At 38.0% G+C, this 15,424-nt stretch overlaps 1 protein-coding gene across 2 annotated transcripts in view; it reads left to right on the top strand.

The window, feature by feature from the left end:
• The window catches only part of DLG1 (discs large MAGUK scaffold protein 1), a 151,780-nt gene that overhangs the window by 16,481 nt on the left and 119,875 nt on the right, over nt 1–15,424 (top strand). For both annotated transcript variants that reach the window (XM_035544711.2, XM_035544709.2), the window contains exon 3: nt 907–1,073. In XM_035544711.2, coding sequence (XP_035400604.1) covers nt 907–1,073 — 167 coding nt within the window. The remainder of the gene's footprint in view (nt 1–906; nt 1,074–15,424) is intronic.

Raw genomic sequence — 15,424 nt, 5'->3', positions numbered from 1 at the left:
GTTTAGCTTTTTTTTTTTTTTTTACTTTCAAGAGGAGCCTAAAAGCTTTATAAAACACATGCTTTTATCTGTCCTTGCCTTATCCTATACCTTTTCATATTTATATTTTTTGAGTGATTTTAATGAGTGCTTATAGTTGCAGTAGCGAGTTCTGGATGCTTATGCATCACCCTTGATGCTTCTTTAGATTGCTTTTTTTTTTTTTTTTAGTGGATAGGATGTCAGTAGAAAATAAAAACATTAAACTAATGCAGCCAGATTCTTTTTCCCCAGAAATTTCCAGTTGAGCCCTCAGGGTTGTAGAAAAAGCTATTAGTTCATAAATATAACTTGTAATTCGCACTGTTTAATCCTATTTCTGTTGCTTGAGTCATCAGCTGTTTTTTCAGCATATCTTGATCCATCTCATTTTTCCTAACTTCTCTTAATTTGTTGTTGCTGATTCCAACAGTATACTTGTATTTTTGTGCTTGTTTAATTAAAATACATACCACAGAAAAGACCTTCTAATATTGGCCTTAAACAGGAGATATCAGATGACCAAAGGCTACATTATTGGATGTTACATATACCATGAACTGAAACAGACACCCATCTCTTCTACTACTCCACTGCAGTTATTCCATATGCTTCTGTTGTTCCTGCTGCAGCTCATGCTGCCAGTAGCAGTTCTACAAGTGGCAGAAGCCTGAAGTGAGTGGGAACACGTAAGCGCTGAGGTATGGGGCACAGAGAGAGTTGTGTGTCCTGGGGGAAAGGTCAAGTGGTCGTGGTGATATGGCTTCATCTGTAATACGCAGATAAAGTAGTAGGTATCTAATTTGTTTTGTGGGATGAAAATGTCATGCTCAGAATGTCATAGGCTCCATAGTTACCATCTTCACTGTTTTTTCCCCACATCTTTAGATATTCAAGAATTTTATGAAGTGACCTTACTGGACAATCCAAAATGTATCGATCACTCTCAACCATCTGAACCAATACAGCCTGTGAACACCTGGGACTTCTCCAGCCTTCCAAGCACAACAGTGACATCAGAAACACTGCCAAGCAGCCTTAGCCCAAGTGTAGAGGTATGTTATCTGTTCTGTTCTTCTGGTTGAGACTATTAACTCAACTTCCCTACATTTCCTTCATTTTATAAAATACTTACAGTATGAAGTTCAGTAGTCCTAGAGAATTTAACCTTCGGAATGTTTGATAACAGATGCATGCATTTTGCTTTGTCAGGAACTTGTTTATGAAATGCACCATTAAGTGACCATTGAATTGGATTTACACTCTCAATTTGGAACTTGACAGGTTTAGTATGCATATACCCGTCAATATCAACTGCTCATCAGTCATAGCTTCATGAATAACTTGGAAAATTTAAAGCCATAACTTTGTGATAAGAAAACTTTTCCGTTTGTAAGAAAGCTTCAGCTATTTATACAGCTGTGTTTTTTACAGAAGGACTTTTCTGGGAAATTAGATGAAATCAATTCTCACTAGTGAGTGATAAGAAAACTGAGCAGGGAAAGGCACATTAGTGTATATTAGTAAACAAATTGAATATGAGTCAACAGTGTGCCCTGGCAGCCAGGAGGGTCAACTGTACCCTGGGGTGTGTCAAGAACTGCATTGCTAGCTGGTTGAGGGAAGGGATTGTCCTGCTCTGCGCTGGTGCTGCCTTGCCTCAAGTACTATGTGCAGTTTTGGGCACCAAAGCTTAAGAGAGACATAAAACTGCTCGAGTTTATAAAGGAGGACTGCAAAAATGGTGAAGGGTCTAGAGGGCAAGATGTATGAGGAGCGGCTGAAGTTACTTGGTCTCTTCAGCCTAGAGGAGACCAAAGGTAGACCTCATCATGGCCTACACATTCCTCACAAGGTGGAGTAGAGGGGCAGGCCCTGGTCTTTTTTTTTTTTTTCCTGGTGGCTGACAGTAGGACTCAAGGGAATGGCTTGAAGCTGTGGCAGGGGCAGTTCAGGCTGGGCGTTAGGAAAAGGTTCTTCACCGAGAGGGTGGTTGGGCAGTGGGACGTGTTCCCCAGAGCAGTGGTCACAGCACGGAGCCTGCCGGAGTTCAAGAAGTGTTTGGACAATGCTCTTAGACATAGGGTCTGATTTTCGGGTGGTGCTGTGTGGAGCCAGGTGTTGAACTGGATAGTCCTCGTGGGTTCCTTACAAGTCAGGAAATTCTATGATTCTATATATTGGAGCCAAATACAGTCAGTGTGCTTGTTGCAAACAGTTCTGTCAAACTTTTCCTTCCTAACCTGGTACTAATTCTCCTGGTAGGAAGAAATGGTAAATGTGCTAAATTCTGACTTCGGTACACTACAGGTATGGTTTAACAGGCTCTATATTGAGATTATTTATCTGATGAAATTCCTCAGGAGTGCATCCTAGTTTGAGTTATTAGTGAAAATATCCTGATAAAATTATAAATGGGAAGAGAATGGTGTGTTGCTGCTTTGGAAGCAAATACTACAGTGAAGTTTTGAGCAGCTTAAGTAATTAACGGGCAGGCTCTAGTTCAGCTGGATCAAGTCTTGGGCTTGGGTTCTAGTTGTGTAGCACCCATAGAGGTTGAATATTTAAGGAGTGGTTTCTTGGAAAAGGTCTGGGCTGGTTGTGAATCTTGAAGGGAGTCTGCCATGTCATGTTAATGCATGAAAAGACACATCTTATCAATATGGGCATGTGGTATAAAACCTTTCTGTTCTACTTGATCTGCATAAAGCTTTGCTGGAAGTATTGTCTAAATCAAGGTACTACGTTGCAAAAAATACAGAAAAGTTCAGTAAGTCCTTAGAAAGAGACTAGTGAGGAAGATCTGAAGCTTGAAAAAGAAATGGAGAAATAATTGGTGCTGTATGAAGGAAATGAACACTTAATTGGGAAACGGACTTTTTTTTGTTTGTGGGCAAATATAAAGAGGAAGATAATATTTTGTGCTCTATAGTAATAGGCTAAACTAAAATGTTTTAAATGTCTTCCTAAGTGCCAGAATAGTTTTGTTGTTTTTTTTTTTTTTTTGGGGGGGGGGGGGGGGGAGGAATCTCCCTCATTGAAAGTCTTTAAAGGCGCAGTATAGCTCTATCTGTCTCAAATGTTTTTTTCTAATGCATCTTGGAACAGTGTAACGGACTTGAAGATTTATGTCCCTATGAAACAATTTTGGTCTTGCTAAATGTGCTTATAATTAAAGCCGCTGGATTGTGAAGCAAGTACCTCCTGCTGTGAGATTTGTGTTAATGGTGTTCCAGCTGTAACATGCATTTTTTGCTTCGCCTATAGGGGAAACGTGCTGAAATCCGAAGTGTAGAATAGCATATTGTTAAATTCAGGCTTTGTGATTACTCACACTGCTCTGAAACTGGGAAGCTAATTCACTAAAACCTTGCTTGCTTCACCACCAGGAAGTCCCCAAGAAGAAAGACTGATTGATCAGCTAAAGGGTGTTCTTGACCCTGTATCTTTCTAAATGTTCTGTACGGAAGCATGTAAATGTGTAAGTTAGTTACCAAGTTGGCATCTCTAGATATTGTCCTCCTGTGGTAGTAGGCTGCCAGTAATAAAAGGACTTGTCTATGGCACAGCACTGATGACAACAGACATGCTGTTGTGGCAAAGTGACGAGTGTGTTGAAAGGAAGAATGGCCTAATTCGGGAAGTCTTACCGTAGATGTTAGTATATGGCTTGCTGAGCTATTTGCTAGATGAAGCAACTGTTTTTCCTGTACAGTCTGGTGGTCCTGGTATATAGTGTTACATGAACAGAACCTGATACAGCTTGGATTACTTTGTTATTCTTCAAAGTGGCCCGGATTTGGACATTTCTGACAAAGCCACCTGTCTTCCTTGGGACTTTTTGTCTCAAGTATCATGTGGAAGTCCAGCAGTTGTTTGACCCTCAATATATGAGGTAGGTCTTACATATACTTTGACTATTTAAAAGCTTAGTTGTGTACATTGGTGCTGATGCTAGTTTCAGTGGAACTGAAACTGGGCTTTTCTCAGTCTGTCACTTACAGTAAAGTTTATCTCATATTTCATTAGTTAGAATACTGCTTGAGGAATGCAGTTTTTATGCATTACAGTTAGATAGATGGACCACTTTGAAGTGTGGTAGTTCAGCATTCATTTCATTTGCTTTTTTAGTGGATGTGTAAGTCTTTGTTCAGCTTTCAAAAATGTATATAATAATTATTACAGTAAACATGTAGTTATGTACATATTGCCAGTCTTAAGTTTTTTACTGACTGTTTTTTTCAATACCTTTCCCTCAATATTTTGAAAATTAGAAGAAAAACAAGCAAAAAAACCACCACCAAAGCAATCAAACAAATGAGAAATTATGTATCGACAGTCTATATTCTGCACACTTGCTATGTGTAGTACGTGAAGGTTAATGTTTTTATTCTGTAAAACTTGATGCGTTTTGGTTTCAGGAATACCTCTTTCTGAGGTACTTTATTTTTTTAATACTTAGTTTTAATCAACTCAAGGGTGTAATGTTACTGCAATACTGGTACAGCACGTGCAAACTCTGATGATTTTTGTTTGCTGAAACTAGAGACCAGGGGGAACTTGAGTTTAGTGTATATCACTTCGTTTGTAGCTAGCTTGTTTTTGAACAGAAACCGTCACTTTTTAGATGTGCAAGGCTGCTGCCCAATTCAATATTAGTTCATTAACCAGTTATAATGAGATCAGCATTCCAGATGCACTTGGACATTATTTTAGCTCTGTTGTATCGCATGCCAGGCTGGTAGGACTGTAAGTGATGAGAATGGGGCAGTCTTTTTTTCTTGCTTGCAAATTGTTAGCTGTGGATGCCATACCTTAAGTCTTGTTTCTTTTGCCTTAATGATATGTTTTTGCTGTAGTTACTCTGGACCAAATGAGTTTTCTTCCAGCTGACACTGGTGTATGCAAAAGTTGCTTGAGAGTGGGAATATAATGCTTCCCTGAAGTGATTACGGGTTGTATTACAAGAACTCTTTCTATGCAGCTGACTCTGGAAATGACTTTTTAGCAATGTGTGCTTGTATATATACATAGAGTAGTGGTATGCAAGCTTAGGTTGCCTGAGGACTTTGAATGGAAGACAGCAGAGTTGTTTTTGCTTTACTCCTTCTGGATCAGAAGTGGATTTCGTAGTTCCCATAGGTACTGTACTGTATTAATGAAAGTTAGAGCTACAGATTGCAGTTTTCCTGTTCACAGCAATCTGTTTCACTTTCCATCCTTTTATATTTCCTGGAACCATATTTGACAGCTTTATTTCTTTTAGTTTCCAATACAAAAAGATAATGAGGCAAAAAAAAAAAAGGAGAGAGATTCAAGACAGTGATGAGCAGGGAGGGAATGTTAGTCCTTTCAGTACTAAGGACTAGAGAAGGATGTATATCATTTCACTTTGAGAAGGTTCAGGGGTCCATACCATTTCCTTACGAGCATTAAATCCTGAGTTTGTCTGTGTTGGTAAAGCAGCTAACAATCTAAAGCTGGATCGCTTAATGCTAGTGGTAGTGAGAGAAGTGTCTGCGCAGGAGAAGCGTGGTCTGTAAAGCTGTTTGTCGTGATCTGTAGTGCCATCTGTAGGTGGGACAGTTTGCGTTCGAGAAATACGTGGTGAAACTTGAATCACTGGTAGAAGTCTACTTTGACCTAATTGAATAGTATATTGCTAAGGAGATGGTTTTGTGATGTGTTATTTAATTCTTTCTTCCACGTGTGTTTTAATATTTTGATAATTTAAATTCAAGGTGAATAGCAGACACTTGTTAATTTCTCTGATTTAAAAGTAACCACAGTAATTTGATTTTAGAAGCTGGAAGAAAAAAACAGCTCCCCTCAAAAACAAACAAAAACTTGTCTCAAAATAAACGTTTTGGCTTAGGAGGTGGAACATTACTTAGATTGTCTTACTTATACAGTTAGGCTAACAGATCTGTGTTTAATGAGTAATGGTGGCTCAGGTGTGGTTTTCCCACACTTAAACAAGAGAGTATCTGGCTTACTGTCTTCTAAGAAAATAAAAGAGGATGTAAGGTAAGAAAACAGCTGAAATTATAGACTAGTCAGCTAAATGTCAGGCCACGACAGGGTGGAATGAAACTGTCTAATCATCTTGGAATCATAGAATGATTCAGGCTCACTGATGAGACTAGATTGCTAAGAATTTCATCCAGTGGAGTCTCAAATCTCTAAAGATGGAGAGTCTAAAACCTCTCAGGGCAAGCTGTTCCAATGCTGGACTGTCATGGAGGGGAAAAAGGGGGAAAAGTGCTTCCTTATTTTTGATTGAAATCTCTCTTCCAATTTATTTCTTTTCCCTAATATTTGCTCATCATGCAACATGCACGTGTCCCTGTTGTCTTGGAAGTACTAGAAAGCTACTTTTAGGTTCTGCTGAACCTATTTCTCAAAACTAAAACAAGACCAGTGCCATCATCTTCCCTCAGGGAGTAAGCTTCCAGCCCCCTCATCATGTTAATGGCTCTCTGCAGAGCTTGCTCTAGATTATCAACATCTTCCTCATGTTGGGGCGCCCAAAATTGAATGCAGTATTGCAGATGCATCAATAGAAGTCACAAGCAGAGTGGAGTCATAGTTTCCCCTGATACTACTGACTGTGCTTCTGCTAATGCAGCGTAGATGCTGTTAGCTGCCTTTGCTGTTAAGCATACTGCAGGTTCATGTTCAACTTGTTCAAAATCTGTGAAAAGAAAGATAATTAATGTGGATATTTTGAACAGAGGTAGGATTAAGCTAATGTAATTTTCTCCTATGTGGGAATTGTTCTTGTTGGCAAAGCAAGCAGTAATGTCTTTAACCTTTGTAAGATGTTTTTGATAGTTCTGTGTGACTTCTTAAGGTGAGCTAATGTAGTCTAGAAGAAAAATCTTCAGAGGTATGGTTTCTAGTGGAATGAAAAAGTCTGTATTTAATGGGCAGTATCAGTTTTTCCATTTCCGAAATGGAAAGGTGTTATCAAATAACTAATCAGGATCTTAGAGGAAATTCCTGAGAAGAGTCGCACAGAATGCATTGCTAAAGCTGCAGGATGCTATAGTTCTGTTTCTCTGTTTGCAGGTTGTGCTGACTGCAATATCCTCATCTGGCCTTTACAAATACAGTCAGTTGTACCAGCCCTAATAGCAGGCTGTTCCTGGAGAAATTACCTAGACCTGTCACACTATCTTCAAGTGTCTTCTTTGCCTTAATACTTAGAGAGACTCAGTGCTGGCTAACTTGACGATATGTTATGTCTGACTGTTGTACACCCTGTTGTCATGCTGTTGCTTTAGGCTTGTATTTATACATGTGTGTTGTCTGTTATTTCAACTATGCTCCTGCAGAAATAGCACGCTTGTTTTTTGGGTATCTCTTAATGTATGGTCTCAGGACTTTTGGGCATCTCATTGCTTTCCCCATGCTAACTTCTATGGTAGGGAAATGATATTTGGCTTGCTATGTATTTTTCATTCCTGAAAGATCTTGAAATCCAGGCTATTTGTACAAATCCGAGTATTTAAGTCAGTTCAGAATGCATGCACAAACAATAAAAATCTGTTATTTATAAAAACTCTCCTTCATTCAGAAGTAAAAGGAAAACTTAAAAGAAATTGGATGAATTTGATATCCAATTGTGGGTTTTTATTTTATTTGTAGTAATTACATTGTGCACCCAGGTTCTAAGATGGTTGGATTAGGTTACAGCATCTTAAAATTTTAATGCTTTCTTTGCTAAAGGAACCGAGAAAATACTTGTAGTGATGGTACTGCTTGATCTTTAACTAGGTCTATGAAATCTCTCTTCAGATCTGCTGAAGTTGGGCAGCTGACATACCAAAAGCCGAGCTGAGCCTGCTTCTCTGGTTATACCTGTGACAGCTGTATGCTATACAGGTTTTCTCATAGACTCCGAGAGCAAAGTAGCATTTAAATAATCATATGCGCTTTTAAAATTTGGGGATAGATGAAACTACCTGCAAAGTCAGTATTTTTCCAAAGCGTTGCTTTCATTTGCTTGATTTATTCAATGTATGTGTGTTATCTGTGCATGAATTTTCCTTTAACTATCTGGTGAGTTAACTAGTAGAAGGAATCTCTCACACTGGTAAAAGAATAAGCCTGTGAAGACACAAGAGGTGACGGCCAAATATAACCTGAAAGAATTGGTAGGTCCTTCAAGATGAGCAAATCCCATCTCTTTCCTTTGCATTACTCACATAAGTATCTCTCATAAGTATCATGCTTTGTTTTTTTTTAATGTCACAAAGATAATGTATTTTCATTTCACCATTTCTGATGAAACTGAATAGAATGGCTGTTGCTGATTGCTGCTGACCCATCAAGCTGACAGGACAGAGGTTTATTTTCAATAAATATGAATGACATAAAGAGATTGCAGTGCTTCTTACAAATCCAGTAGCATAATAGTTATTTTACTGGCTAAGAAATGCTTACTTGGCTACATGACATGAGGTGTATTACTCTTTAGTGTATTAAAGGTACAGCATTTCTTGATTTTGATTCAGGTTTTGGTGTGTCCTTCAAGATCTTTCTGTTGTTCCTCAAAACACAATTCAAAGGAAGGAAGTTTCTAAGTTAATGTATTGTTTATTTACAGTAGTTTCTATTTTGTTTTGCTTACCTAGTTCCTTTTCTTAAACAACTTTTTTTTCTGAGCTCCAAAATTTAACATGTGCTTGGTCATTCAAGGAGTTTTAAAACTTGTCCCCAAGTAGCTATACTGTTATTTTTTACGATAATGCAGAATCTCGTGAATGCTTGACTCATATTTTCAAATCTATCTTCTGTGAGCAATATTTCCAATGAACAGTCTGCAGATACTGTGTTTTTGGGCTGGGAAATGTTTGTTTATGTGCAGCTCTCCTTGAGAGCTTATCCATCTGTGTATTATATTTATGAAAATGTGCATTGGTATTTGCTACAAAATTTCTTGCTCTGTCAGTAGGGTACGTGTGATTGGTGTCTTTTTGTTCTGCGTGGGTTTTGCCTCATGACAACATCTATTTACTGGTAAATAAGTTTTCCGCCCATTTAAATTAAAATGCACATTCTGTTGTTTGTGCTTAGCTGAAGATGAGTTTTGAGGGCTACCAGGCAGGGCTTTAATTCAAGCATAGTAGTGTACTGATTGGTAAAGGGCTCTTATGTAGCTTGTCCTGGTTTGTACAGTGGGTGTCAGTACGTTCAAGTGTGCTTGTAGTAAAATCTCCGTGCCCTCTGCTTGGAAACGTTTAGTGTGCCCACTCATAATCTATGAATTCTCAACCAAGAATTGCTTCTTCATACTATCTGAATTGGTCTCTTCTTCCACAGCTCGTAGTCTGAATAGTCACTCTGAGAAGTTATGCCTTTTGTGGCAAGGCTAATGGGCCTCAGGTCTTGTTAAAAGATGATTGAGAGTGGACAGGGAAAAAATGTCATGATGGTGATCCTTAGTTCTAAAGGATTCTCAAAGAAAATGAGAATTAAAAAAAGGAGGGAAGAGAAGAAAGTGATTGCCCTGGAACATAAGCCAGTTGTAGCCAGGATTAGTCTGTAGAAGCTTAATCTTGGAACAAGATGGCTGAGAGAAATTTGAAAAAGCATCGTTGATTTTTGCCTATGATGTACAGAGCATGATGGGCAGGCAGAGCTTGGGCGTACTATTAGGAACTTGTGCAGTGAAGTTTGTGCAAGGAGCATGCACGTGGACTGCATGTCTTGAACTGGTCATTAGAGACATTTCTGGGCCAGGCACTGGATATGTGCCAAGCCACCTAAAAATGCATTTGCTCTTTTTTTGTCTTCTTGGATGCTTGTGCTTTATCAAATCCTCTGTTCAAAGCACATAACAAGCAGTCTTCTCAACAGGAGACTTGGGAAATTCAAGAATAATTTGCATGCCGATACCTTGTATTGAGCTATGAGAGTATTTTTTTCTTCTGGCAAAGGAAAGTCCCAACAGCTTACCTAACTGGTGCTTTGCTTCTCTGTTTTCTGAAGAATCTCTGTTTTCAGAGATTTATACTTCCGTCTGGGTTAGCCATATCAGTCCAAAAGATGCATGTTTTTCCCACTGATGCTTTGCAGTAGTGAAAACTTTACTTAGGTATTCATACTAGAAATATTTCTTAGACTTCAGAGACAATGTGAAGGTAATAACAAGTATCTATGGCTTGACTTGGACACATGAGGTAAAAATCATGGTCTTGATGGCTGCATGGTATGGGGTTTACCTTGAAGTTCTGTTTAAGCTGAACTGAGTAGTTTTTGCTAGCATATGGTTTTCTTGCTTAATGATTTTTTTTATATTTTGAAATGGGAGAATTATCTTCTAGTGTCCTCCCTTCCTTGTCCCTAAATTAAAAAAATAAAATGCATAATTTTAGGAATAATAGTTCTTACTTTCTACCTTTTTTTAACTATTAGCTTTTTTCCTTCCCTCTAGTATATAGTATGGTGTAGAGCCAGGGAGTCAAGTGGGGTAAAATTGCAATTTTTCTGCTGTTACATCTGCTTAAAGGGAAAATGGCATTCTTGTTCTTTGATTTTATAGCTGTCTTGAGCCGAAGCTTGCCAACCAATATTTGATACCATTCAGTACATGGGGTTTCTGTTGTGTATGTACGTGCTCTCTAAGCCTCCGGCCACTTCCTCAGATGTAGGCTTAGATTGAAAAACTCATTTAAAACAAAGCCAATTTTGGTTTTGGTTTTAAGACACGGTGAAATGTGTGTGCTTCATTCAAAGTTGAGAAGATGCATACCTGTGGATAAAATTTGACTTTCAATGTTGGTGTGCGTGTAGTAGCTGCATTAAACCTGAGATTGGTGATGACCATGGTAGGTGGTGGGCTGCGGCATGTTACGGTGGTCTTGCAGCGGGGGAGCAAAGTGTGAGCCCAGTAGGTGCTGGGACAGCTACTTGTCTAGGTGTTTAGTAGGCTGTTACTAAATTAAGCTTTATTGTTCTAGATGATGTGATGTGAAAAATAGCTCTTGGAAGGACAAAAAAGGAGAGGGAACAGTCTTGTACTAACGCAATGCATACCAGAGACTGCTTGGACTTGATTTTGAAAGTTGTTTTTAAACTTAAAGAGAATAGTGAGAATGCCCTAGGTAGATACCTAGAATATTTTAGACTTGTTTGCTGATGTGAAATACAGTTTGACTAGTTGTACGTCTTGTGCCGAATGTGAAATAATGCAGATGATATTTTAATAGTTTGAAATAGTCTATTGAATAGTTTTCAAAATGCTTCCCTGTGCAGGTAGCAAAGGTGGAGAGAGACACCTAACAGGGCAAGGTAACTGAAACTGTGTTAACTAGTTGCTTTCAATTCTTTGTGTGCTAAATTAGTATAATGAGATTCTTACCTGTTTATGGAACTGCCAGTTTAGTGTTACTTAGTATACAGACTAGCTTTTGTGCCCAAGTGTTTGACTTTTCCCAGCTGTGCTAATTGGGCTGAGAAGACAATGCCTGTGCACACAAACTTTGCCTTGTCACTGCATTACAGCATTACAAAAGGAAATGAAATTCTAGGTTAATTCAGGGCTCAAAATAGCATTTCTCTTGCAATATGCATTACTCTTTCCTTGCCACTTTCTTCTCTCCCTGTTCTACATGGAATATTCCATTCATTACTGCCTAAGAAATCAGCTATTTTTCAGTCTGCAAATGCTGAAATGATGTTAGAGGAGAAATGCTTGCTTCCAGCCATAACTATTTTTGAACGACAGCTTCATTCTGGAAATCATAACCAGCTAAGAGAAGCTGAATTGAGATTTGCTGTAAATAATTTTGTATTGCTTTTCATCAAATGATTCCCTATGACTCTCATGTGTTAGGTAATTCTGAAAGAGGAGTATGTGGAACAGAATATGAGGAGGCACTTGCCTGGTATGGAATAAGACTTGACATCTTTTCTAAGATATTTTCAAGGATAAGTTCAAGATTTTCAGGTGTAGATAATCAAAATAGGTTGAGAATCTTTCATGAAACTTAAAGCATTTGTATTTTAGCTTGCTCTCCTTTTTTTTCTCCACATTGTTTCTACCTCTGATTCCAAAGGGAATCCTGGCACACACTGTACTATTTTGACCATTCAGTAAGTGTGCTTCTCCTCATTTGAGATGGTGCTTAGCTGTGATTGGAAATAAACCTTTTAAATGTTTGGAAAGATACCTGCTATGCTGAAACAATGGATTGCTTGTGCATTGTAACAACAAAGGTAAGATGATAAAGCTTTTTATTAATGCCTGTGATCTTAAAAGTTCTGGAACCTTTCTTTTAGGGTTTGCTTACCTGTAACGAAAATGTCTTGATTGTTTCCTAGTGTTGAATTTTTTAACTTTAAATGTACTGATTGTGAAAATAAATTCTGTAGTTGTTGCTAAGAACAGTCACAGATCTTAGTTCTTCTAAGAGCTGATCGTGCACATTGGAAAAACTCGTGTAGTAGAATGATGTGGTTTTTTGTCATTTTGCAGTAAGGTTCTTTGCTATTTTAGCACATTTAAAGAGTGAATTGTTATAGGAATTTGCTTTTTATTCTGAAATGTGGAACTCCAATTCATGTTTTACATAACCTTTATCAAAGGTGATAAATCTGGGAATTTCTGCTAGGGATGGATATATATTTCAGTGTATTCTGTAATCTGGGCATCTTGCTGCTTTGAGATGAAGAGATACAAATAGTTTAGTGTAATTACTTGTGTACTAGGATGAAGTTTTGTGGGTGATTGTTTTGAATAGAGTCCACTTGTAACTGCTAGAGGAAAAACATGATGCATAAATGGAATGTATAGTAGTAGTGTGCTTATGAAATGTGGATAGATTAGGCTCTTTTGTGTGCTTTTAAAATATATTCATTTTTGTTGTTATTGGTAGAGTGGTATCCTATATTGCTCCCTTTTTTCCATGGTTGTTCAAGTAGCTGCAGGTTTAATTGTTTACTAGGCTGCTCAGGCTTTCGGCAATATCTTTAGATAATTTGAAACAATGAAACTTGTTTAATTTCATTCTGTTTCTTGAGAAAGAGGTTTGTATGAGCATCTTTAAGAATATTGCATGGGTTTAGTGATAGCTATTAAAATGCAAGGTATAGATCCTTATGGTTCTGTGTGACAGGAGGAAGCATAGGCTGACTGGAATGGGTGAAGTTACCTCGTCTGTCACCAGCAAAGGGGTCTTCCTGGTGTTTAAGCTGTGCATTTTTTGGAAGTGAAACATTCTTTAAAAATCACAAGTTTGATTAGTTACGTTAGTTCTTGGTGTTGCTGCTGTAATTCTTTTAAAATACTACCTTTGGTGCTCTGAAACTGGGATCAGATGTTAGTTCCTTGACTTTGGTTAAATTCGTATGTACCTGAATTTTGCTGTATGTACTTTTATTTTAAAGGGAGGGGGAAGTGTTGTCATCTTTGTCACTGGGCTGCTTGACTTTAGTTTCGTGTGTTTGTTTAGTTTCCTGTATCTACTTGTCTAAGAGCAGAAAGATAACTTATCCTGAAAGTTAAGCCAGATGAAAATTTATTCTGGGGAAAAAAAAGCATTGTTTTTTAGTATGGTCAGCCTAGCCCTATGAGGGCTAATGCTTAAACCAGCAAGTCTGTTCACAGAAGTGCTGTATGGAAGAGGACGAGATCACCTTTCCTTCAACAGCAGTTAAGATTGGCTTAGACTGGTCGTGCATTTCCACCTGGAGCTTTCACCACCTAATCCTTCCTGTCTGTTTCAGATGAAGCTTTGGCCCCATTTAACTTAAATGTTACTGTAGTGCCTTGCATCTGTAACTAAAGCTGTTTATTTAAACTGGTGCTTTTAAAAGGACTGTTTTGTTTCCTGTGAACATCAGTGCATCTGATGACTTGAAAGCTGTAATCTAAAGAAAAATACATTCCGTAATTTTGTGCTTGAATCTACTTCTGTGATGAAAAGGAAAATGAATGCATATGACATTTCAAATCAGCATTAAAAAATGTATGATAGGATTAGAAATAGTGATAACTACTACCCCTTTCTCCTATATGAGTGGAGAAATATTTGAAACAATTCATTGTTTTTCTTTATTACAGTATAGCAAAGTAAAGAATTTGGTCAGGGAGATGAGTTTTCCAGTGAATTTGAGATCTTTCATAATGTGATCTTTGATAATTCTGCTGTGCTTAATTCAGAATGAAGATGTATTCGCGATGGGCAAAGAGGTCCTTGAACTACTTCGTTTTTTCTAAGGTGTAACTGATTTACTTTGCACTCATCCAGTGCAAAGAATAGTGATTAATACAGGATTTTTTCTCTCCTTATGTGGGCACATTTGGTTTGATGTAGGTAGGCAAATTTGCATCACTGCAACCATGGATACTATTAAGAGCAGGCACGTGGGCTGTGCTTACAGTAATGATTTTATTTAAGTAACAGTTTTAAATGAGTACATGACACTTAAAATATACAGAATATGAAAAATCATGAATTTTTTCCAGAACAGCAGTTTTTGAGCAGTCATCCTTGGCTTGGTTGTTCAGTAGTATACTTGGAAGTAAAATAGTTGAATTTGAACAAGTGATTTAAAATGTCCTTGAATAATATTTCTAGTAAGTCAGCAGTGGAAAAGAGTGATTTTGTACTGTTTTTGTTTCAAAACACTGAGAAGCGTACTGCTTTTGGGCAATACCAGAGCAGTATCTGTCTAGTCTAGTGCCTTGTTTCTGACAGTAGCTGAAACACGGTATCTTGGTAAGGGGGCAGTGTATATATGAGATTGCCCTGTGTTTACCTTCAGTACCTCTCTCTGCTACCTAGTTTGAACATCATCTCTCTTCCTGCAGGTGCATTGCAACAAAGGGGTAAGGTTTGTTTTCTTTGTAACCTCCTTTTAGACATGAGAAGGCTGCTGCTAGCTCAACCTGTAGCTGCTTCTCTCCAGGTTAAACAAGCCCAGTTCTCTGAACCTTTTCTTGGTGTGCTCTAGCCACTTAGCTGTCTTGGTGGCTTTTTGGAGTACCTGCCCCTGTATTCCAAATATGATCTATTAAAGTGTATGAAAATGCTTTGTAACTTCTCCTATGCCAGTGTTAACTTTTTGGAGGTACTGTGGGTAGAAAAATGAAAGACTGATGTTGGAAGGAAATAAAAAGTGATGGAGACAAGGGTGTGAAAATGGAAACAACTACAGTTTAAGCTTTTATGTGTAAACCCGATACAAAAATCACTTGATGGGCCCAAAGGATACTTTCTTAAAGTGGAGCAACAAATCCTAGAATTTTGTGAATTTAAAATCGTAGAGATCAAAACTCAGTTACATGGGAAATAATTAAACTAAAAGCTTAAGAAATACACTGAGTGTTAAATTAGTCCACAGCACCTCTTGGAAGTTGGCACATGTAAGTGATGTGTCATGATGGGTTTTGGCA

Source organism: Cygnus atratus, chromosome 9, assembly GCF_013377495.2.
Source record: "Cygnus atratus isolate AKBS03 ecotype Queensland, Australia chromosome 9, CAtr_DNAZoo_HiC_assembly, whole genome shotgun sequence".
Taxonomy (NCBI): Eukaryota; Metazoa; Chordata; class Aves; order Anseriformes; family Anatidae; genus Cygnus; species Cygnus atratus.
Note: the sequence above shows the minus strand (reverse complement) of the source record. Positions and strands in the feature narration are given on the sequence as shown.